This window comes from Salmo trutta, chromosome 12, assembly GCF_901001165.1.
Source record: "Salmo trutta chromosome 12, fSalTru1.1, whole genome shotgun sequence".
Classification (NCBI taxonomy): domain Eukaryota; kingdom Metazoa; phylum Chordata; class Actinopteri; order Salmoniformes; family Salmonidae; genus Salmo; species Salmo trutta.
In genome coordinates this window covers 42,460,176-42,484,152 of record NC_042968.1, presented here as the reverse complement: position 1 = coordinate 42,484,152, position 23,977 = coordinate 42,460,176, and the positions used below count along the sequence as shown (strand labels likewise).

At 43.7% G+C, this 23,977-nt stretch overlaps 1 protein-coding gene across 2 annotated transcripts in view; it reads right to left on the bottom strand.

Moving 5' to 3' along the window:
• Window positions 1–1,878: 1,878 nt before the first annotated feature.
• Window positions 1,879–23,977, bottom strand: part of LOC115203573 (death-associated protein kinase 2) — a 38,505-nt gene continuing 16,406 nt past the window's right edge. The window contains exons 5-11 of one of the 2 annotated variants that reach the window (XM_029768356.1): window positions 18,416–18,545; window positions 14,923–14,998; window positions 14,252–14,404; window positions 11,307–11,352; window positions 5,791–5,880; window positions 4,058–4,138; window positions 1,879–3,346 (exon numbers count right to left, since the gene is read on the bottom strand). In XM_029768356.1, coding sequence (XP_029624216.1) covers window positions 3,266–3,346; window positions 4,058–4,138; window positions 5,791–5,880; window positions 11,307–11,352; window positions 14,252–14,404; window positions 14,923–14,998; window positions 18,416–18,545 — 657 coding nt within the window. In that variant the 3' untranslated portion in view covers window positions 1,879–3,265. Of the gene's footprint in view, window positions 3,347–4,057; window positions 4,139–5,790; window positions 5,881–7,519; window positions 8,249–11,306; window positions 11,353–14,251; window positions 14,405–14,922; window positions 14,999–18,415; window positions 18,546–23,977 lie in introns of those variants that run through there. The other variant, XM_029768354.1, reaches the window with a different exon arrangement.

Here is a 23,977-nt window from a genome sequence, read left to right as displayed (position 1 = left end):
CGTGAACAGATCTCAAACCTCCACAAAGTTGCAATGACAACTTACTTGCATCTCTTTCATAATATGAGCCCACTCTGTACGGTATGTACAGTACCTTGACTCTGTGACCTTATGAGGCCTCAACACAGCTTCGGTATGTTGTTGTTGTGTGCCTCCAACACCAATTAGTCTCCTGTAACCTCAGAGGCACACTGAGGACATAACCAACCAACTGTAACAACTGTCAGTCATTCAGCATCCTGAGGAGAAACCAACTGTCAGTCATTCAGCATCCTGAGGAGAAACCAACTGTCAGTCATTCAGCATCCTGAGGAGAAACCAACTGTCAGTCATTCAGCATCCTGAGGAGAAACCAACTGTAACAACTGTCAGTCATTCAGCATCCTGAGGAGAAACCAACTGTAACAACTGTCAGTCATTCAGTATCCTGAGGAGAAACCAACTGTAACAACTGTCAGTCATTCAGCATCCTGAGGAGAAACCAACTGTCAGTCATTCAGCATCCTGTGGAGAAACCAACTGTAACAACTGTCAGTCATTCAGCATCCTGAGGAGAAACCAACTGTAACAACTGTCAGTCATTCAGCATCCTGAGGAGAAACCAACTGTCAGTCATTCAGCATCCTGAGGAGAAACCAACTGTAACAACTGTCAGTCATTCAGCATCCTGAGGAGAAACCAACTGTCAGTTATTCAGCATCCTGAGGAGAAACCAACTCTCAGTTATTCAGCATCCTGAGGAGAAACCAACTGTAACAACTGTCAGTCATTCAGCATCCTGAGGAGAAACCAACTGTAACAACTGTCAGTCATTCAGCATCCTGAGGAGAAACCAACTGTAACAACTGTCAGTTATTCAGCATCCTGAGGAGAAACCAACTGTAACAACTGTCAGTCATTCAGCATCCTGAGGAGAAACCAACTGTAACAACTGTCAGTTATTCAGCATCCTGAGGAGAAACCAACTGTAACAACTGTCAGTCATTCAGCATCCTGAGGAGAAACCAACTGTAACAACTGTCAGTTATTCAGCATCCTGAGGAGAAACCAACTGTAACAACTGTCAGTCATTCAGCATCCTGAGGAGAAACCAACTGTAACAACTGTCAGTTATTCAGCATCCTGAGGAGAAACCAACTGTAACAACTGTCAGTCATTCAGCATCCTGAGGAGAAACCAACTGTAACAACTGTCAGTTATTCAGCATCCTGAGGAGAAACCAACTGTAACAACTGTCAGTTATTCAGCATCCTGAGGAGAAACCAACTGTAACAACTGTCAGTCATTCAGCATCCTGAGGAGAAACCAACTGTAACAACTGTCAGTTATTCAGCATCCTGAGGAGAAACCAACTGTAACAACTGTCAGTCATTCAGCATCCTGAGGAGAAACCAACTGTAACAACTGTCAGTTATTCAGCATCCTGAGGAGAAACCAACTGTAACAACTGTCAGTCATTCAGCATCCTGAGGAGAAACCAACTGTAACAACTGTCAGTTATTCAGCATCCTGAGGAGAAACCAACTGTAACAACTGTCAGTTATTCAGCATCCTGAGGAGAAACCAACTGTAACAACTGTCAGTTATTCAGTATCCTGAGGAGAAACCAACTGTCAGTCATTCAGCATCCTGTGGAGAAACCAACGGCAGTGCTTTACAGACTACTACACAGCTGATTTAACTGAGGTCTAGAGACTACAGACAGAAGCCAAATAAAGAGTTGCCTTTGAGTTTATTGTTTAAGTGAATGAATGTACTCAAATCAACTTGTTATTTGGAGTATTTTGGGAAAAGAGTCAGAAAACACGCTGGCTGATCAAAGAAAGTAACCAGGCGTGAAAATATGTTGCTGCTTAGTTTGGCCTCACGGAGTCAGAGGAGATTTATAGTCATATTTATTGTTACAGCCATTAGGGATTGGTATGGGTTGTAGGGTTTCATAATATTGTTTACAAATCAGAAACATATAGTAAAATACATAAAATATTGATTAATTCCCCATAAATCACATGTTGAAAAATGGTGGTAGATTAATGTAAGGAAATGGCAATAGCCAGTATAGAGAACGCATGCACAGGTTAAACATAATCTAATAGGAAAACATATTTTATACATACAACACTGATGTAAAATACAGTAAGAACACAAACGGGTTAATTCTTCTCTCTTATATTTCCCGCCAATATACAACCACTATACTGTAAACAGATTTATAAAAAGCTAGCTAACATACATTTAAAAAAAAAATTCATTAAAAAAAACTTCATGTCTATGACCTTTCACTGAGAAAATACCGTAACTTTATAGAAAAATACTCAGCTAACTGGATTTAAATTGTGCTTGGTTGTTGACTTCAGGAAGTGGAATGGAGGAATGGTGGTGTTTTGGTTGGTTGTTGACTTCAGGAAGTGGAATGGAGGAATGGTGGTGTTTTGGTTGGTTGTTGACTTCAGGAAGTGGAATGGAGGAATGGTGGTGTTTTGGTTGGTTGTTGACTTCAGGAAGTGGAATGGAGGAATGGTGGTGTTTTGGTTGGTTGTTGACTTCAGGAAGTGGAATAGAGGAATGGTGGTGTTTTGGTTAGTTGTTGTCTTCAGGAAGTGGAATAGAGGAATGGTGGTGTTTTGGTTGGTTGTTGTCTTCAGGAAGTGGAATGGAGGAATGGTGGTGTTTTGGTTGGTTGTTGACTTCAGGAAGTGGAATAGAGGAATGGTGGTGTTTTGGTTGGTTGTTGTCTTCAGGAAGTGGAATAGAGGAATGGTGGTGTTTTGGTTGGTTGTTGACTTCAGGAAGTGGAATAGAGGAATGGTGGTGTTTTGGTTAGTTGTTGTCTTCAGGAAGTGGAATAGAGGAATGGTGGTGTTTTGGTTGGTTGTTGTCTTCAGGAAGTGGAATGGAGGAATGGTGGTGTTTTGGTTGGTTGTTGACTTCAGGAAGTGGAATAGAGGAATGGTGGTGTTTTGGTTGGTTGTTGACTTCAGGAAGTGGAATAGAGGAATGGTGGTGTTTTGGTTGGTTGTTGACTTCAGGAAGTGGAATAGAGGAATGGTGGTGTTTTGGTTGGTTGTTGTCTTCAGGAAGTGGAATAGAGGAATGGTGGTGTTTTGGTTGGTTGTTGACTTCAGGAAGTGGAATAGAGGAATGGTGGTGTTTTGGTTGGTTGTTGACTTCAGGAAGTGGAATAGAGGAATGGTGGTGTTTTGGTTGGTTGTTGTCTTCAGGAAGTGGAATGGAGGAATGGTGGTGTTTTGGTTGGTTGTTGACTTCAGGAAGTGTTACTCCTCTTCCTGGTCTGTAGTCTTGTCTTCCTGGTCTCGTCCTCGTTGTCGCTGTCACCACAGCTCCTCTGAAAACACAACCAGTATTGTCTATTTCTAGGAGGTACACTCTGTTTCTCTGTAATGACTCCAGTAATAGATAGTCAATAGAATAGCTGTTAGGTAGGCCGTCATCTATGTACTCCAGAGTGTACCGTGGTTAAACACAACGACACGTTCAGTATATTGCTTAGTTACTGTGGATTCAAGATATGAATGGGTAGATCAGTGTGAATGACTTTCTGTATCTTGCTGAGATGACAACTGCAACAGTGTTTGTGTTTGCGTAACCAAGGGCAACAACACATCACTTCTTGACCCATCACTAACACATTTACACACATGTCCCATGACTGGCTGAGTGATCAGTGGCATCAGCAGCATTACATGGGTTAAATAGACATAGAGCAAAACAATGGCCATGTACTCTTATAATCTCCACCCGGCACAGCCAGAAGAGGACTGGCCAGCCCTCAGAGCCTGGTTCCTCTCTAGGTTTCTTCCTAGGTTTTGGCCTTTCTAGGGAGTTTTTCCTAGCCACCGTGCTTCTACACCTGCATTGCTTTCTGTTTGGGGTTTTAGGCTGGGTTTCTGTACAGCACTTTGTGACATCTGCTGATGTAAAAAGGGCTTTATAAATACATTTGATTGATTGATGATTCATTAGACATAGACTGTGTAATATTAATGGGTTAGTTAGACTGACTGTGTGTGTGTGTGTGTGTGTGTGTGGTCATCACCTGGTCAGGTTGTTGTTGTTCCTGCCCTCTTCTCATCATCCTGGTCAGGTGGTTACACAGAGACACTATCCTGATAGACATCTAGTCAACACAGAGACACTATCCTGATAGACATCTAGTCAACACAGAGACACTATCCTGATAGACATCTAGTCAACACAGAGACACTATCCTGATAGACATCTAGTCAACACAGAGACACTATCCTGATAGACACCTAGTCAACACAGAGACACTATCCTGATAGACATCTAGTCAACACAGAGACACTATCCTGATAGACATCTAGTCAACACAGAGACACTATCCTGATAGACATCTAGTCAACACAGAGACACTGTCCTGATAGACATCTAGTCAACACAGAGACACTATCCTGATAGACATCTAGTCAACACAGAGACACTGTCCTGATAGACATCTAGTCAACACAGAGACACTATCCTGATAGACATCTAGTCAACACAGAGACACTATCCTGATAGACATCTAGTCAACACAGAGACACTGTCCTGATAGACATCTAGTCAACACAGAGACACTATCCTGATAGACATCTAGTCAACACAGAGACACTATCCTGATAGACATCTAGTCAACACAGAGACACTATCCTGATAGACATCTAGTCAACACAGAGACACTATCCTGATAGACATCTAGTCAACACAGAGACACTATCCTGATAGACATCTAGTCAACACAGAGACACTATCCTGATAGACATCTAGTCAACACAGAGACACTATCCTGATAGACATCTAGTCAACACAGAGACACTGTCCTGATAGACATCTAGTCAACACAGAGACACTATCCTGATAGACATCTAGTCAACACAGAGACACTATCCTGATAGACATCTAGTCAACACAGAGACACTGTCCTGATAGACATCTAGTCAACACAGAGACACTGTCCTGATAGACATCTAGTCAACACAGAGACACTATCCTGATAGACATCTAGTCAACACAGAGACACTATCCTGATAGACATCTAGTCAACACAGAGACACTATCCTGATAGACATCTAGTCAACACAGAGACACTATCCTGATAGACATCTAGTCAACACAGAGACACTATCCTGATAGACATCTAGTCAACACAGAGACACTATCCTGATAGACATCTAGTCAACACAGAGACACTATCCTGATAGACATCTAGTCAACACAGAGACACTATCCTGATAGACATCTAGTCAACACAGAGACACTATCCTGATAGACATCTAGTCAACACAGAGACACTATCCTGATAGACATCTAGTCAACACACAGAGACACTATCCTGATAGACATCTAGTCAACACAGAGACACTGTCCTGATAGACATCTAGTCAACACAGAGACACTATCCTGATAGACATCTAGTCAACACAGAGACACTGTCCTGATAGACATCTAGTCAACACAGAGACACTATCCTGATAGACATCTAGTCAACACAGAGACACTATCCTGATAGACATCTAGTCAACACAGAGACACTGTCCTGATAGACATCTAGTCAAGAGAGAGATGTTCTGACACACTACAGCATATATATAGACCTATTGACATCAGAAACAATTATACACATGGACAGATACACAACACACACACACAACACACACACACACAACACAACACAACACAACACACACAACACAACACACACACACTTATCAAAACTTAATGGCATGTTGGTGATATTGTACGATAGATGTTTTGTACTGCAGGACGTACCTTCCATCTCCGTCGTGCGTACTGTCTCCTGAAGTTCTCCAGATTAATGACAGACAGTCTGCGCACCAGGGCCTGGCATGGGTTTAACGGCTAAAACCACAACAGAAAACAGAATGACATAGAGAGGACGAAAAGCCTTTGGGCTGTCATGACAAAGACAACAAACATAGGAGCTGAAACAGTAGTCCTATACAGAGATCAGGACCAGACTAGGACTAAAAGAACCAGACTAGGACTAAAAGGGACCAGACTAGGACTAAAAGGGACCAGACTAGGACTAAAAGGACCAGACTAAAAAGGACCAGACTAGGACTAAAAAGGACCAGACTAGGACTAAAAGAACCAGACTAGGACTAAAAGAACCAGACTAGGACTAAAAGAACCAGACTAGGACTAAAAGGACCAGACTAGGACTAAAAGAACCAGACTAGGACTAAAAGGGACCAGACTAGGACTAAAAGAACCAGACTAGGACTAAAAGGACCAGACTAGGACTAAAAGGACCAGACTAGGACTAAAAGAACCAGACTAGGACTAAAAGGACCAGACTAGGACTAAAAGAACCAGACTAGGTCTAAATGGACCAGACTAGGACTAAAAGAACCAGACTAGGACTAAAAGGACCAGTGTATTGTAGTGTTTGGCTGATACAGTACACACACACACAATCACACGCACACACACAATCACACACACAATCACAGATATAACATTTCAATCGATAAGATCTTTATCAGGTTCAGTGGGTTTAGATCAGGTAGGTACAAGCATCTAAAATACACATACAACAATAACACTCTCAATTTACTTTAATCTAAGAAGGTAGGACTAATGTCAATAATGATATATACTCATTATCAATCCTCTATCAACATCCTCTATCAACATTATCAACAGTTGGCTTTGAGCTATGAAAAACAAACAAGCTACTTAAAAGTTGCAGACTTTAATATAAAACCTCAAAACCTATCAAGCCTCTTACATCATTCTTTGTAAAACACAAAAAGAAGCATTGTAAATACTGTGACGTTTTATTTTAGCTAATCACAAAATACTACTAACGTATCACAAGGAGAACAAACTAAAGTTATAATATTCCACAGAGATGACTTCCAGTGTCCTCTACTTCCTGTTTCTGGGCTACTGTAACTGCTGTTATCTCTACTGGCCAGACTCAGTCAGGTCCACGCTGATACTATACTATACTATACTATAATATCCAGACTCAGTCAGGTCCAGGTTGATACTCTACTGTAACTGCTGTTATCTCTACTGTCCAGACTCAGTCAGGTCCACGTTGATACTATACAGTACTATACTATAATATACTAAACTATACTATATTATACTATACTATACTATGCCATACTATCTCTTCAGTCCCGACTCAGTGAGGTTCAGGCTGATACTCTACAGTACTATACAATACAATACAATACAATACTATACTATATTATACTATATTATACTATACTATACTATATTATACTATACTATACTATATTATACTACATTATACTATACTATATTATACTATACTATATTATACTATATTATACTATACTATATTATACTATACTATATTATATTATACTATACTATACTATACTATATTATACTATACTATATTATACTATATTATACTATATTATACTACATTATACTATATTATACTATACTATACTATATTATACTATATTATACTATACTATATTATACTATACTATACTATATTATACTATATTATACTATACTATCTCTTCAGTCCAGACTCAGTGAGGTTCAGGCTGATCCCAGACAGCAGATCTCCTCCACAGCTTCTGTTCAGCATTTCCTTCAGTGCCTCATTCACGTCATTATTAAACACAGTGGAGAAGTTACAGTTGAGGTACCCCCCTCCTCCGACCCCACCGACCCCGTCCGTGACCCCGTCCGCGACCCCTGACGACCCCACCACGTCCTGCACCCACTTCAGCTCGTCGCTCAGCTCCTGTCTCAGAGCGTCAAAGTGTCTCTTCCTCTCCTGGTAGCGGGCGCTAACGTCACTGACGCTAACATCCACCACCTTCATCTCATCCTGCAGGCTTCTCTTCATCGCCTCCACTTTACGGAACTCATAGCGGATCTGAGACAGCTGGTGACGGACCCCCTCGCTCTCCTCCTTGTACCAGGACTCCTTGTGGTTGTAGACGGAGACCAAGGCGTCGATGTCCTCTTGCAAGGAGTCGTGGGCCGAGGCTAGCCCAGTGAAGGAGCCCTCCATCTGGCTGATGTCCTCCACTACCTGGGCGAAGCGTTCGAAGTTGACGTAGGTGTTGTTGGGGGGCATGGAGGAGTGGGACTTGATGGTGTACTCCTTGAGACGTTTGGTCTTCAGCTGCCGGCGCTCGCGCTTCTTGGGGGTCTTGGTCTGGTCCGGGGTCTTGGTGCTGGAGGTCTCCTCCTTGTACTCATTAGACTTCAGACACAAGACATGAGGACGATAGATGGAGGGTTACTGAGCTGGAAGTCACTTACTGGCACTGCATGTCATGCATTGATAATGTTCTGTACAGCAATGGAATATAAGCCAGTGGTGAGATGCCTCCATTACCAAACCACAGACAACACTCCAGGTAACATGGTTAGTTATATATTACCAAACCACAGGCAACACTCCAGGTAACATGGTTAGTTAACCATTACCAAACCACAGGCAACACTCCAGGTAACATGGTTAGTTATATATTACCAAACCACAGGCAACACTCCAGGTAACATGGTTAGTTATATATTACCAAACCACAGACAACACTCCAGGTGACATGGTTAGTTAACCATTACCAAACCACAGACAACACTCCAGGTAACATGGTTAGTTATATATTACCAAACCACAGACAACACTCCAGGTAACATGGTTAGTTATATATTACCAAACCACAGACAACACTCCAGGTAACATGGTTAGTTATATATTACCAAACCACAGACAACACTCCAGGTAACATGGTTAGTTATATATTACCAAACCACAGGCAACACTCCAGGTAACATGGTTAGTTAACCATTACCAAACCACAGACAACACTCCAGGTAACATGGTTAGTTATATATTACCAAACCACAGACAACACTCCAGGTAACATGGTTAGTTAACCATTACCAAACCACAGACAACACTCCAGGTAACATGGTTAGTTATATATTACCAAACCACAGACAACACTCCAGGTAACATGGTTAGTTATATATTACCAAACCACAGACAACACTCCAGGTAACATGGTTAGTTATATATTACCAAACCACAGACAACACTCCAGGTAACATGGTTAGTTATATATTACCAAACCACAGACAACAGTCCAGGTAACATGGTTAGTTAACCATTACCAAACCACAGACAACACTCCAGGTAACATGGTTAGTTAACCATTACCAAACCACAGACAACACTCCAGGTAACATGGTTAGTTAACCATTACCAAACCACAGACAACTCTCCAGGTAACATGGTTAGTTATATATTACCAAACCACAGACAACACTCCAGGTAACATGGTTAGTTAACCATTACCAAACCACAGACAACACTCCAGGTAACATGGTTAGTTAACCATTACCAAACCACAGACAACACTCCAGGTGACATGGTTAGTTAACCATTACCAAACCACAGGCAACACTCCAGGTAACATGGTTAGTTAACCATTACCAAACCACAGGCAACACTCCAGGTAACATGGTTAGTTATATATTACCAAACCACAGACAACACTCCAGGTAACATGGTTAGTTATATATTACCAAACCACAGACAACACTCCAGGTAACATGGTTAGTTATATATTACCAAACCACAGACAACACTCCAGGTAACATGGTTAGTTATATATTACCAAACCACAGACAACACTCCAGGTAACATGGTTAGTTATATATTACCAAACCACAGGCAACACTCCAGGTAACATGCTTAGTTATTCATCTTCTTTCGATTCTTTCCATCACCAAACGTGAAGCTCTTTTGTCAACTGGTTGCACATTTAAGTTAAGAGTCACAAACATGGCAGGACAAACATTATCAGGAAAAACTAATCTCAATGAATCACACATCTGATTCAAACTAACTAACTAGAGCTCCCTCTATCTGACTAGCCAGGCCATTATATATTTTACATTGTCTGAGTGGGAGGTGCAGTCCAGGCCATTATATATTTTACATTGTCTGAGTGGGAGGTGCAGTCCAGGCCATTTGTCACGCCCTGACCAGGGGAACTCTGCTATTTTGGTCAGGGTGTGGTATTTCTATGGTTTATTTTCTATGTTTTGTTATAGCCTTTCTTTGTGGTTTATTTCTATGTTGGGCTCGGGGGTGATTTCCCAATCAGACAGCTGTCGCTAGTTATGTCTGATGGGGAATCACATTTAAGTTCCTTTCCCCCCACGATGTTGGTGGGTTGTTGTCTTTTTTTGTTTGAGCTGTTAATGATCAGGCATTTTCTTGGTTTTGTGTACGTGTTTAATTCAGTGTAAGAATAAACATGTGTTCGCTCCCAGCTGCGTTTTGGTCCGCTTCCTCATCACCCGACGCCAATCGTTACACCATTATATATTTTACATTGTCTGAGTGGGAGGTGCAGTCCAGGCCATTATATATGTTACATTGTCTGAGTGGGAGGTGCAGTCCAGGCCATTATATATTTTACATTGTCTGAGTGGGAGGTGCAGTCCAGGCCATTATATATTTTACATTGTCTGAGTGGGAGGTGCAGTCCAGGCCATTATATATTTTACATTGTCTGAGTGGGAGGTGCAGTCCAGGCCATTATATATTTTACATTGTCTGAGTGGGAGGTGCAGTCCAGGCCATTATATATTTTACATTGTCTGAGTGGGAGGTGCAGTCCAGGCCATTATATATTTTACATTGTCTGAGTGGGAGGTGCAGTCCAGGCCATTATATATTTTACATTGTCTGAGTGGGAGGTGCAGTCCAGGCCATTATATATTTTACATTGTCTGAGTGGGAGGTGCAGTCCAGGCCATTATATATTTTACATTGTCTGAGTGGAAGGTGCAGTCCAGGCCATTATATATTTTACATTGTCTGAGTGGGAGGTGCAGTCCAGGCCATTATATATTTTACATTGTCTGAGTGGGAGGTGCAGTCCAGGCCATTATATATTTTACATTGTCTGAGTGGGAGGTGCAGTCCAGGCCATTATATATTTTACATTGTCTGTGTGGGAGGTGCAGTCCAGGCCATTATATATTTTACATTGTCTCAGTGGGAGCTGCAGTCCATAACAGCTTAACATGCATTACATGGTCAGAAACCAAGTATGTAAAAACCATACAAACAAGAAACAAATCCGTTTCTGCCTGAACAGTACATGTCACAGTATAAGTAGGAGGCGGTTATGCAAATCATAAAATACAGGAAGTTATGTCACAAAAGAAAACGACATGCATGTCTTAACATCAAGCTGTCAATCATGATAGTATTCTGTTTTCATATGACAATGATATACCTTGATCCAGGGATGGTTGAGGGCATCTTGAATAGTTAATCTCTTCCTGGAAGACAAACATGTTTACACTGCATTTGGAAAGTATTCAGACCTCTTGACCTTTTCCATATTTTGTTACGTTTACTGCCTTTTTCTAAAATGAATTAAATCGTTTTTTTCCCCTCATCAATCTACACACAATACCCCATAATGAGAAAAACAATGTTTTTTAGATATTTTTGCAAAGTTAAAAAAATAAAAAGCCAAAATATCTAATTTACATAAGTATTCAGACCCTTTACTCAGTACTTTGTTGAAGCACCTTTGGCAGCGATTACAACCTCGAGTCTTCTTGGGTATGACGCTAGAAGCTTGGTACACCTGTATTTGGGGAGTTTCTCCCATTCTTCTCTGCAGATCCTCTCAAGCTCTGTCAGGTTGGATGGGTAGCATCGCTGCACAGCTATTTTCAGGTCTCTCCAGAGATGTTCGATTGGGTTCAAGTCCGGGCTCTGGCTGGGCCACTCAAGGACATTCAGAGACTTGTTCCCGAAGACACTTCTGCGTTGTCTTGGCTGTGTGCTTAGGGTCGTTGTCCTGTTGCAAGGTGAACCTTCGCCCCAGTCTGAGGTCCAGAGCGCTCTGGAGCAGGTTTTCATCAAGGATCTCTCTGTACTTTGCTCCGTTCATCTTTCCCTCGATCCTGACTAGTCTCCGTCCCTGCCGCTGAAAAACATCCCCACAGCATGATGCTGCCACCACCATGCTTCACCGTAGGGATTGTGCCAGGTTTCCTCCAGACGTGACGCTTAGCATTCAGAGTTCAATCTTGGTTTCATCAGACCAGAGAATCTTGTTTCTCATGGTCTGAGAGTCTTTATGTGCCTTTTGGCAAAACTCCAAGCGGGCTGTCATGTGCCTTTTACTGAGGAGTGGCTTCCGTCTGGCCACTCTACCATAAAGCCCTGATTGGTGGAGTGCTGCAGAGATGGTTGTCCTTCTGGAAGGTTCTCCCGTCTCCATAGAGGAACTCTGGTGCTCGTTCAGAGTGACCATTGGGTTCTTGGTCACCTCTCTGACCAAGGCCCTTCTCCCCCAATTGCTCAGTTTGGCCGGGCAGCCAGTTCTAGGTGTCTTGGTGGTTCCAGACTTCTTCCATTTAAGAATGATGGAGGCCACTGTGTTCTTGGGGACCTTCAATGCTGCAGAAATGTTTTGGTACCCTTCCCCAGATCTGTGCCTCGACACTATCCTGTCTCCGAGCTCTACGGACAATTTCTTCGACCTCATGGCTTGGTTTTTGCTCTGACATGCAATGTCAACTGTGGGACCTTATATAGACAGGTGTGTGCCTTTCCAAATCTTGTGCAATCAATTGAATTTACCACAGGTGGACTCTAATCAAGTTGTAGAAACATCTCAAGGATGATCAATGGAAACAGGATGCACCTGAGCTCAATTTCGAGTCTCATAGCAAAGGGTCTGAATACTTATGAAAATGACAAAAACCTGTTTTCACTTTGTCATTATGGGGTATTGTGATGTCACTATGGGGTATTGTGATGTCATTATGGGGTATTGTGATGTCATTATGGGGTATTGTTATGTCATTATGGGGTATTGTGATGTCATTATGGGGTATTGTGATGTCATTATGGGGTATTGTGTGTAGATGGAGGAGGAAAAATATTGATTTAATCCATTTTAGAATAAGACTGTAACGTAACAAAATGTGGAAAAAGTTAAAGGGTCTGAATACTTTCTGAATGCAATTTATGTCCTCAGAGGGACCAGATAGAACAGGAGGATGTAAGGAACTTGATTTTAGACTGTGACAGTGTCGTCTGTTTTGACCTTGTACACAGATCATTCAGCGTTACTGTCATCAAGACAGTGTGTACTGTGTAGAGTCATGCAGAGTAACGTTCCCTGTAGCTCAGTTGGTAGAGCATGGTGTTTGCAACACCAGGGTTGTGGGTTCGATTCCCACGGGGGGCCAGCACAGAAAAAAAAAATGTATGAAATTGTATAAAATGTATGCATTCACTACTGTAAGTCACTCTGGATAAGTGTCTGCTAAATGACTAAAATGTAAATGTAAAATGTAAACAAACCTCATAGTCTCAAAAGTGTGTAAATATGTTACATCACATTTTTCTATACAGCTGTTCTACAATGTGATGTAGAAACACAATACATCAGCCAGGAAGACTCGTGTTAGCTTCCATAGATATTGTTTAGGCTTTAGCTCAGTGGTCTAACAGTCTTTTGGCACAGGTTCAAACCCCAAACCTCACTTCTTGTCCAGCTCCACCTCACCCCTGACCCCTCACCTCTGACCCCTCACCCCGGACCCCTCTCCTCCTCACCTCAACCCGGACCCCTGATCTCTGACCCATCACCCCGGACCCCTCTCCTCCTCACCTCAACCCGGACCCCTCATCTCTGACCCATCACCCCGGACCCCTCTCCTCCTCACCTCAACCCGGACCCCTCATCTCTGACCCATCACCTCTAACTCCTCTCCTCCTCACCTCAACCTGGACCCCTCATCTCTGACCACTCTCTTCCTCACCCTCTCCACCTCACCCGACCCCTCACCTATGTCTCCTCCCCTCCTCACCCTCTCCACCTCACCTCTGACCTCTCACCTGACTCCTCTCCTCAGCCCTGACCCCTCTCCTCTGACTCCTCTCTTCCTCACCCTCTCCACCTCACCCGACCCCTCACCTATGTCTCCTATCCTCTCCACCTTCTCCTCCTCATCCCTGACTCCTCTCCTCCTCACCCTCTCACCCCTCACCTCTGACTCCTCATCCTCTCCGCCTCCCCACTGCCTCCTTACATCTTGTCTCTCTCCAGCAGCTGTCATATTCTGCAGAAGAACTCCTCGTCCAACTCACTCCTAACCCCTAACCGGTTATCGCTCTCCACATCAACTCTAACCTCTGACCCCTCCAACTCACATCTTGTCCCTCTCCAGTAGCTGCCGTATGAAGCTTTTGGCTAGCTCACTGGTTCTGCAGAAGAACTCCTCGTCAAACTCGTAGTTCATGGCTGAGATGTTGGCCAGCGTGTCCTGTTTAGTCTCTCCCAGGAAGGGAGACGCTCCACTCAGCCTGGAACACAACAACAACAACAAGGCCAGAACAGGAGAAGCGTTAGGAACATTGTATGTATTCACCTACACCATCCCTGTTACATGTATGTTTCATTTATGTGTACCATGATGTTAAAACATGTTTAATGTACCATGATGTTAAAACATGTTTAATGTACCATGATGTTAAAACATGTTTAATGTAATGTACCATGATGTTAAAACATGTTTAATGTAGTGTGGTTCATGCTTCATGTTGTGTTGAACTCCTATGAAGGGTTCATGGATAGTGTGGTTCATGCTTCATGTTGTGTTGAACTCCTATGAAGGGTTCATGGATAGTGTGGTTCATGCTTCATGTTGTGTTGAACTCCTATGAAGGGTTCATGGATAGTGTGGTTCATGCTTCATGTTGTGTTGAACTCCTATGAAGGGTTCATGGATAGTGTGGTTCATGCTTCATGTTGTGTTGAACTCCTATGAAGGGTTCATGGATAGTGGGGTTCATGCTTCATGTTGTGATGAACCTAAACTCACAGGATGTAGGTGATGACTCCTATACTCCACATATCTGCCTCCAGTCCGAGTGGTTCGTAGTTCACTATCTCTGGGGCTGAAACAGACAGTTGACCAATCAGCAGAACTCTGCACTAATGCATCAGTAATAGAACGGTGAGTGGATCGAAACAGTGTATTTTCTATTAATAACTTTAATGTGTCAATAACAGACAGAAGGTCACTAGAAGTATTTACATCAAAACAGTGCATTTCCTGTTAATACCTGAGATTTGTCAGGGTCTCATCAACACATGGACACATCAACACAGGGACACATCAACACATGGTCTCATCAACACATGGACACATCAACACATTAACACATGGTCTCATCAACACATGGACACATCAACACATGGACACATCAACACATGGACGCATCAACACATGGACACATCAACACATGGTCTCATCAACACATGGACACATCAACACATGGACGCATCAACACATGGACACATCAACACATGGACACATCAACACATGGTCTCATCAACACATGGACACATCAACACATGGACACATCAACACATGGACACATCAACACATGGACGCATCAACACATGGACACATCAACACATGGACACATCAACACATTGGACGCATCAACACATGGACACATCAACACATCAACACATGGACACATCAACACATGGACACATCAACACATTGGACACATCAACACATGGTCTCATCAACACATGGACGCATCAACACATTGGACGCATCAACACATTGGACACATCAACACATCAACACATTGGACACATCAACACATCAACACATGGACACATCAACACATGGACACATCAACACATGGACGCATCAACACATGGACGCATCAACACATGGACACATCAACACATGGACACATCAACACATGGACACATCAACACATGGACACATCAACACATGGACACATCAACACATGGACACATCAACACATGGACACATCAACACATCAACACATGGACACATCAACACATTGGACACATTGGACACATCAACACATCGACACATGGACACATCAACACATGGACACATCAACACATGGACACATTAACACATGGACACATGGACACATCAACACATTGGACACATCAACACATGGACACATCAACACATTGGACACATGGACACATCAACACATGGACACATCAACACATGGACACATTGGACACATCAACACATGGACACATCAACACATTGGACACATCAACACATGGACACGTCAACACATGGACACAACACATGGACACAGGGTCTCATGAACTCAAGAACACCTCGAACTGGACAAAGATTTTTTTCTTTAACCAGTTTCGAAGCGAAGGATACACTGCTTTCTCGAGACCAGGCTCAAATCCTCGTCATTCTCGTGAAGAAAAGACAGAGAAAAAGGGGGCGGAGGTCGGGGTGCCTTGTGAGAATTCGTTGGCGAGTGAGTAAACGACCAATAGAACAGATGGTAGTGGTGAAGGTGCAATCCCTGGAGAATAAACTGGATGATCTACGATTAAGACAATCCTACCAACGGAACATTAGGAACTATAATATCTTATGTGTTTCACCGAGTCATGGCTGAACGACGACACGGATAATATGGAGCTGGCTGGGTTTTCCGTGCATTGGCAAGACAGAGCAGCGACGTCTGGTAAGACGAGGGGCGGGGGAGATGTGTCTATTTGTCAATAACATCTGGTGTGCGATGTCTAATATTAAAGAAGTCTCAAGGTATTGCTCGCCTGAGGTAGAGTACCTCATGATAAGCTGTAGACCACACTATCTACCAAGAGAGTTCTCATCTATATTATTCGCAGCTGTCTATTTACCACCACAAACCGATGCTGGCACTAAGACCGCTCTCAACGAGCTGTTTAAGGCCATAAACAAACAAGAAAATGCTCAACCAGAAGCGACGCTCCTAGTGACCGGGGACTTTAATGCAGGCAAACTTAAATCCGTTTTACCTCATTTCTACCAGCATGTCACGTGCAACCAGAGGAAAACAACTCTATACCTCCTTTACCCCACACACAGAAACGTGTACAAAGCTCTCCCTCGCCCTCCATTTGGCAAATCTGAGCATAATTCTATCCTCCTGATTCCTGCTTTACAAGTAAAAACTAAAGCAGGAAGTACCAATGACTCGCTCAATACGGAAGTGGTCAGATGACGCGGATGCTACGCTACAGGACTGTTTTGCTAGCACAGACTGGAATATGTTCAAGGATTCATCCAATGGCATTGAGGAGTATACCACCTCAGTCACCGGCTTCATCTATAAGTGCATCGTCGTCCCCACAGTGACAGTACGTACATATCCCAACCAGATGCCATGGATTACAGGCAACATCCACACTGAGTTAAAGGCTTGAGTTGCCGCTTTCAAGGAGGGGGACACTAATCCGGACGCTTATAATGAATCCTGCTAAACAGGCAAAGGATCAATACAGGACTAAGACTGAATCCTACTAAACCGGCTCTGACGCTTGTTGGATGTGGCAGGGCTTGCAAACTATTACAAAGGGAAACCCAGCCGCGAGCTGCCCAGTGACGCGAGCCTACCAGACGAGCTAAATGCCTTTTATGCTCGCTTCGAGGCAAGCAACACTGAAGCATGCATAAGAGCACCAGCTGTTCCAGATGACTGTGTGATCAAGCTCTCCATAGCCGATGTGAGAAGGAGAGTGATGGAGTACTGCATCAGATGACCTGGCCTCCACAATCACCTGACCTCAACCCAATTGAGATGGTTTGGGATGAGTTGGACCCCAGAGTGAAGGAAAAGCAGCCAACAACTGCTCAGCATATGTGAGAACTCCTTCAAGACTGTTGGAAAAGCATTCCAGGTCAAGCTGGTTGAGAGAATACCAAGAGTGTACAACGCTGTAATCAAGGCAAAGGGTGGCTACTTTTAAGAATCTATAATATAAAAAATATTTGGATTTTTTTAAACACTTTTTAATTTACTAAATGATTTCATATGTGTTAATTCATAGTTTTGAAAAGAAAACTGTACAAATAAAGGAAAACCCTTGAATGAGTAGGTGTGTCCAAACTTTTGACTGGTACTGTATATGATTCAAGCAGACCACCATAGTCCCTGTGAAGGTAACCTGCCTAAAGTATTACCGCCCCGTATCACTCATGTCGGTATATAGCCTCGGTATTGTTATTTTTTTGTGTTACTTTTTAATTTTATTGTATTTTTCACTTTAGTTTATTTAGTAAATATCTTCTTAAGTCTATTTCTTGAACTGCCTTATTGGTTAAGGGCTTGTAAGTAAACATTTCCCTGTAAGGTCTACACCTGTTGTATTCATCATTTCGCTGTAAGGTTTACACCTGTTGTATTCGACGCATGTGACAAATAACATTTGATTTGACATTGATAATGTAGTTATTCATATTCATGTGTAGCGGTCTAGTTATGACATGTTTATGTGAGCCAGTCTCAAGACTGCAATCTTACCCACAAATTCAGGAGTCCCAAAAATGTTTTTAAACTCTGCTCCCGCCTCGATTTTGTGAGCGAGTCCAAAATCGATTAGTTTGATCCTTGGCAAGGGCACGTTTTTGTCCAACAGCATGATGTTCTCAGGCTGAAAAACAGAAAGAGAGTGAAGGGATTTGCTGAGAGAGCGTTTCTGATCATTAGTGTGCATGAGTTTACTGGCCCTGTTGCAGTCCTGTCTCCTTAGGTTCAAAATGATCAGAAAATAATGCTAAACCTTGTCAAACCCAACGTCAGATAAACCCTGTCAAACCCAACGTCAGATAAACCCTGTCAACCTGTCAAACCCAACGTCAGATAAACCCCATCAAACCCAACGTCAGATAAACCCCGTCAAGCCCAACGTCAGATAAACCCTGTCAAACCCAACGTCAGATAAACCCTGTCAAACCCAACGTCAGATAAACCCTGTCAAACCCAACGTCAGATAAACCCTGTCAAACCCAACGTCAGATAAACCCCGTCAAACCCAACGTCAGATAAACCCCGTCAAACCCAACGTCAGATAAACCCCTTCAAACCCAATGTCAGATAAACCCTGTCAAACCCAACGCCAGATAAACCCCGTCAAACCCAACGCCAGATAAACCCCGTCAAACCCAACGTCAGATAAACCCCGTCAAACCCAACGTCAGATAAACCCCGTCAAACCCAACGTTAGATAAACCCCGTCAAACCCAACGTCAGATAAACCCCGTCAAACCCAACGTCAGATAAACCCCGTCAAACCCAACGTCAGATAAACCCCGTCAAACCCAACGTCAGATAAACCCCGTCAAACCCAACGTCAGATAAACCCCGTCAAACCCAACGTCAGATAAAGCCCGTCAAACCCAACGTCAGATAAACCCTGTCAAACCCAACGTCAGATAAACCCCGTCAAACCCAAAGTGGGTGTAAGAAGTGCACTGTCAGAGGGCTTAAGCACGTGTTGAAAGAGTAGTCCAGCCTTATTAAATGGATGTCCTGTCATATTCTGCAGGGCTACTCCTCTCCTCCTGTTTCCTGCATCTGGGTGACACCTTTTAAACAAACCCAGAAGGTCAAACATGTTGCCCTCCGACCTTCTGTCACAGTGACCGTACTGTGTTCCTGACTTTGGCATTGCCAGCCAGCTGTGGTGTAAAGGAGACTTCCTATGTACCCCTGGCCTTCATGTTTACCTCAGTCTGTACAGTCTGCATCCCAAATATCACCCATCTGCCCTCCCTCTCCCTCCCGTCTCTTTTGTCTCTCCCTCTCCCTCCTGTCTCTTTCGTCTCCCCTCCCTCTCCCGTCTCTTTCGTCTACCCCTCTCTCTCCCCTGTCTCTTTTGTCTCCCACTCCCTCGTCTCTTTCGTCTCCCCCTCTCCCTCCCCTGTCTCTTTCATCTCCTCCTCCCTCTCCCGTCTCTTTCATCTCTCCCTCTCCCCTGTCTCTTTCGTCTCCCCCTCCGTCTCCCCTGTCTCTTTCATCTCCTCCTCACTCTCCCGTCTCTTTCGTCTCCCCCTCTCCCTCCCTCGTCTCTTTTGTCTCCCCCTCTCCCCTGTCTCTTTCATCTCCTTCTCCCGTCTCTCCCTCTCCCTGTCTCTGTCGTCTCCCTCTCCTTATCCCTTCACCGTCTCCCCCTCCCCCAGTCTTCCTGTGGTGAGACCACAGCTAGCCTCTCTGTCAACGCCGGGAAGGACTGCACCCTTATTGAACGCTTTTCCCATACCTGACACAGCACTTTCTCTCTCTCTCCCCCTCTCTCCCCCTCTCTCCCCCTCTCTCTATCTGAGGTAAAGTGCTGTGAGCTGCACCCCCCCCAAGTGTGTCTCTCATTAATGGGATTTACAGTATGAAGGTCTCAGCAGTACAGATTTCAGCAGTCTAGCCCTCATTTAAGCAAGCTCATGACAAGACCATAATGCATTATACAGTACCTGCAGTCTAAAGTGTCACCAATATGACTATACTTCTCTAAACAGTTGTATATTTCAGCTTCACTTTGTGCAGCAGTTTATACATCTTTCTATATATCGATCATCTTTATACTGCAGTCTATTGATCTTTCTATATATCTATCATATTTGTACGGAAGTCTAAACATCTTTCTATATATCTCTCATCTTTGTACATAAGTCTAAACATCTTTCTATATATCTATCATCTTTGTACGGCAGTCTAAACATATTTCTATATATCTCTCATATTTGTACAGCACTCTATTGTCACGCCCTGACCTTAGAGATCCCTTTTATTTCTCTATTTGGTTAGGTCAGGGTGTGACTAGGGTGGGAAATCTATGTTTTCTATTTCTTTGTTTGCCGGGTATGGTTCCCAATCAGAGGCAGCTGTCTATCGTTGTCTCTGATTGGGGATCATACTTAGGCAGCCCTTTTTCCCACCTTAGATTGTGGGATCTTGTTTGTGTGTAGTTGCGTTCTGTACAGCATATAGCTTTATGTTTGTTTGTTTTTTTGTTTTGTTTTTTCGGTGTCATTTTTAATAAAAGTAAAATGTACGCCGCCTACCACGCTGCACCTTGGTCTCATTACAACAATGAGCGTAACATCTATAGATCTTTCTATATATCTATCCTCTTTGTACAGCAGCATAAACATATTTCAAGATATCGCTCATATTTGTACAGCAGTCTAAACATCTTGCTATATATCTATCATCTTTGTACAGCAGTCTACACATCTTTCTATATAAACTCAGCAAAAAAATAAACATCCCTTTTTCAGGACTCTGTCTTTCAAAGATAGGGCTAGGGCCATTCCCCCCAGAAATGTCCGGGAACTTGCAGGTGCCTTGGTGGAAGAGTTGGGTAACATCTCACAGCAGGAATTGGCAAATCTGGTGCAGTCCATGAGGAGGAGATGCACTGCAGTACTTAATGCAGCTGGTGGCCACACCAGATACTGACTGTTACTTTTGATTTTGACCCCCCCCTTTGTTCAGGGACACATTATTCCATTTCTGTTAGTCACATGTCTGTGGAACTTGTTCAGTTTATGTCTCAGTTGTTGAATCTTGTTATGTTCATACAAATATTTACACATGTTAAGTTTGCTGAAAATAAACACTTTTTTGCTGAGTTTATCTTTCATCATTGTACAGCAGTCTATAGATCTTTCTATATGTCTCTGATCTGTGCAGGCCGTGGCAATAGAGCGCCCTATTCTGCAACTTCCCTATATTATAGTCCTGTACTATACAACTTCCTCCTATTGTAGCCCTGTAGTTCTCTTTCATTAGAGAGGAGGACCAGCGTGTTGTGTGGATGGCACCATGCTAGTTCTCTTTCATTAGAGAGGAGGACCAGCGTGTTGTGTGGATGGCACCATGCTAGTTATCGTTCATTAGAGAGGAGGACTAGGGTGTTAGGATGGCACCATGCTAGTTATCGTTCATTAGAGAGGAGGACCAGGGTGTTAGGATGGCACCATGCTAGTTATCGTTCATTAGAGAGGAGGACCAGGGTGTTGTGTGGATGGCACCATGCTAGTTATCGTTCATTAGAGAGGAGGACCAGGGTGTTGTGTGGATGGCACCATGCTAGTTATCGTTCATTAGAGAGGAGGACCAGCGTGTTGTGTGGATGGCACCATGCTAGTTATCGTTCATTAGAGAGGAGGACCAGGGTGTTGTTAGGATGGCACCATGCTAGTTATCGTTCATTAGAGAGGAGGACCAGGGTGTTGTTAGGATGGCACCATGCTAGTTATCGTTCATTAGAGAGGAGGACCAGCGTGTTGTGTGGATGGCACCATGCTAGTTATCGTTCATTAGAGAGGAGGACCAGGGTGTTGTTAGGATGGCACCATGCTAGTTATCGTTCATTAGAGAGGAGGACCAGGGTGTTGTGTGGATGGCACCATGCTAGTTATCGTTCATTAGAGAGGAGGACCAGGGTGTTGTTAGGATGGCACCATGCTAGTTATCGTTCATTAGAGAGGAGGACCAGGGTGTTGTTAGGATGGCACCATGCTATTTATCGTTCATTAGAGAGGAGGACCAGCGTGTTGTGTGGATGGCACCATGCTAGTTATCGTTCATTAGAGAGGAGGACCAGGGTGTTGTTAGGATGGCACCATGCTAGTTATCGTTCATTAGAGAGGAGGACCAGGGTGTTGTTAGGATGGCACCATGCTAGTTATCGTTCATTAGAGAGGAGGACCAGGGTGTTGTGTGGATGGCACCATGCTAGTTATCGTTCATTAGAGAGGAGGACCAGGGTGTTGTTAGGATGGCACCATGCTAGTTATCGTTCATTAGAGAGGAGGACCAGGGTGTTGTGTGGATGGCACCATGCTAGTTATCGTTCATTAGAGAGGAGGACCAGGGTGTTGTTAGGATGGCACCATGCTAGTTATCGTTCATTAGAGAGGAGGACCAGGGTGTTGTTAGGATGGCACCATGCTAGTTATCGTTCATTAGAGAGGAGGACCAGGGTGTTGTGTGGATGGCACCATGCTAGTTATCGTTCATTAGAGAGGAGGACCAGGGTGTTGTTAGGATGGCACCATGCTAGTTATCGTTCATTAGAGAGGAGGACCAGGGTGTTGTGTGGATGGCACCATGCTAGTTATCGTTCATTAGAGAGGAGGACCAGGGTGTTGTTAGGATGGCACCATGCTAGTTATCGTTCATTAGAGAGGAGGACCAGGGTGTTGTGTGGATGGCACCATGCTAGTTATCGTTCATTAGAGAGGAGGACCAGGGTGTTGTTAGGATGGCACCATGCTAGTTATCGTTCATTAGAGAGGAGGACCAGCGTGTTGTGTGGATGGCACCATGCTAGTTATCGTTCATTAGAGAGGAGGACCAGCGTGTTGTGTGGATGGCACCATGCTAGTTATCGTTCATTAGAGAGGAGGACCAGGGTGTTGTTAGGATGGCACCATGCTAGTTATCGTTCATTAGAGAGGAGGACCAGGGTGTTGTTAGGATGGCACCATGCTAGTTATCGTTCATTAGAGAGGAGGACCAGCGTGTTGTGTGGATGGCACCATGCTAGTTATCGTTCATTAGAGAGGAGGACCAGGGTGTTGTTAGGATGGCACCATGCTAGTTATCGTTCATTAGAGAGGAGGACCAGGGTGTTGTTAGGATGGCACCATGCTAGTTATCGTTCATTAGAGAGGAGGACCAGGGTGTTGTTAGGATGGCACCATGCTAGTTATCGTTCATTAGAGAGGAGGACCAGGGTGTTGTTAGGATGGCACCATGCTAGTTGTCGTTCATTAGAGAGGAGGACCAGGGTGTTGTGTGGATGGCACCATGCTAGTTATCGTTCATTAGAGAGGAGGACCAGGGTGTTGTGTGGATGGCACCATGCTAGTTATCGTTCATTAGAGAGGAGGACCAGGGTGTTGTGTGGATGGCACCATGCTAGTTATCGTTCATTAGAGAGGAGGACCAGGGTGTTGTTAGGATGGCACCATGCTAGTTATCGTTCATTAGAGAGGAGGACCAGGGTGTTGTGTGGATGGCACCATGCTAGTTATCGTTCATTAGAGAGGAGGACCAGGGTGTTGTTAGGATGGCACC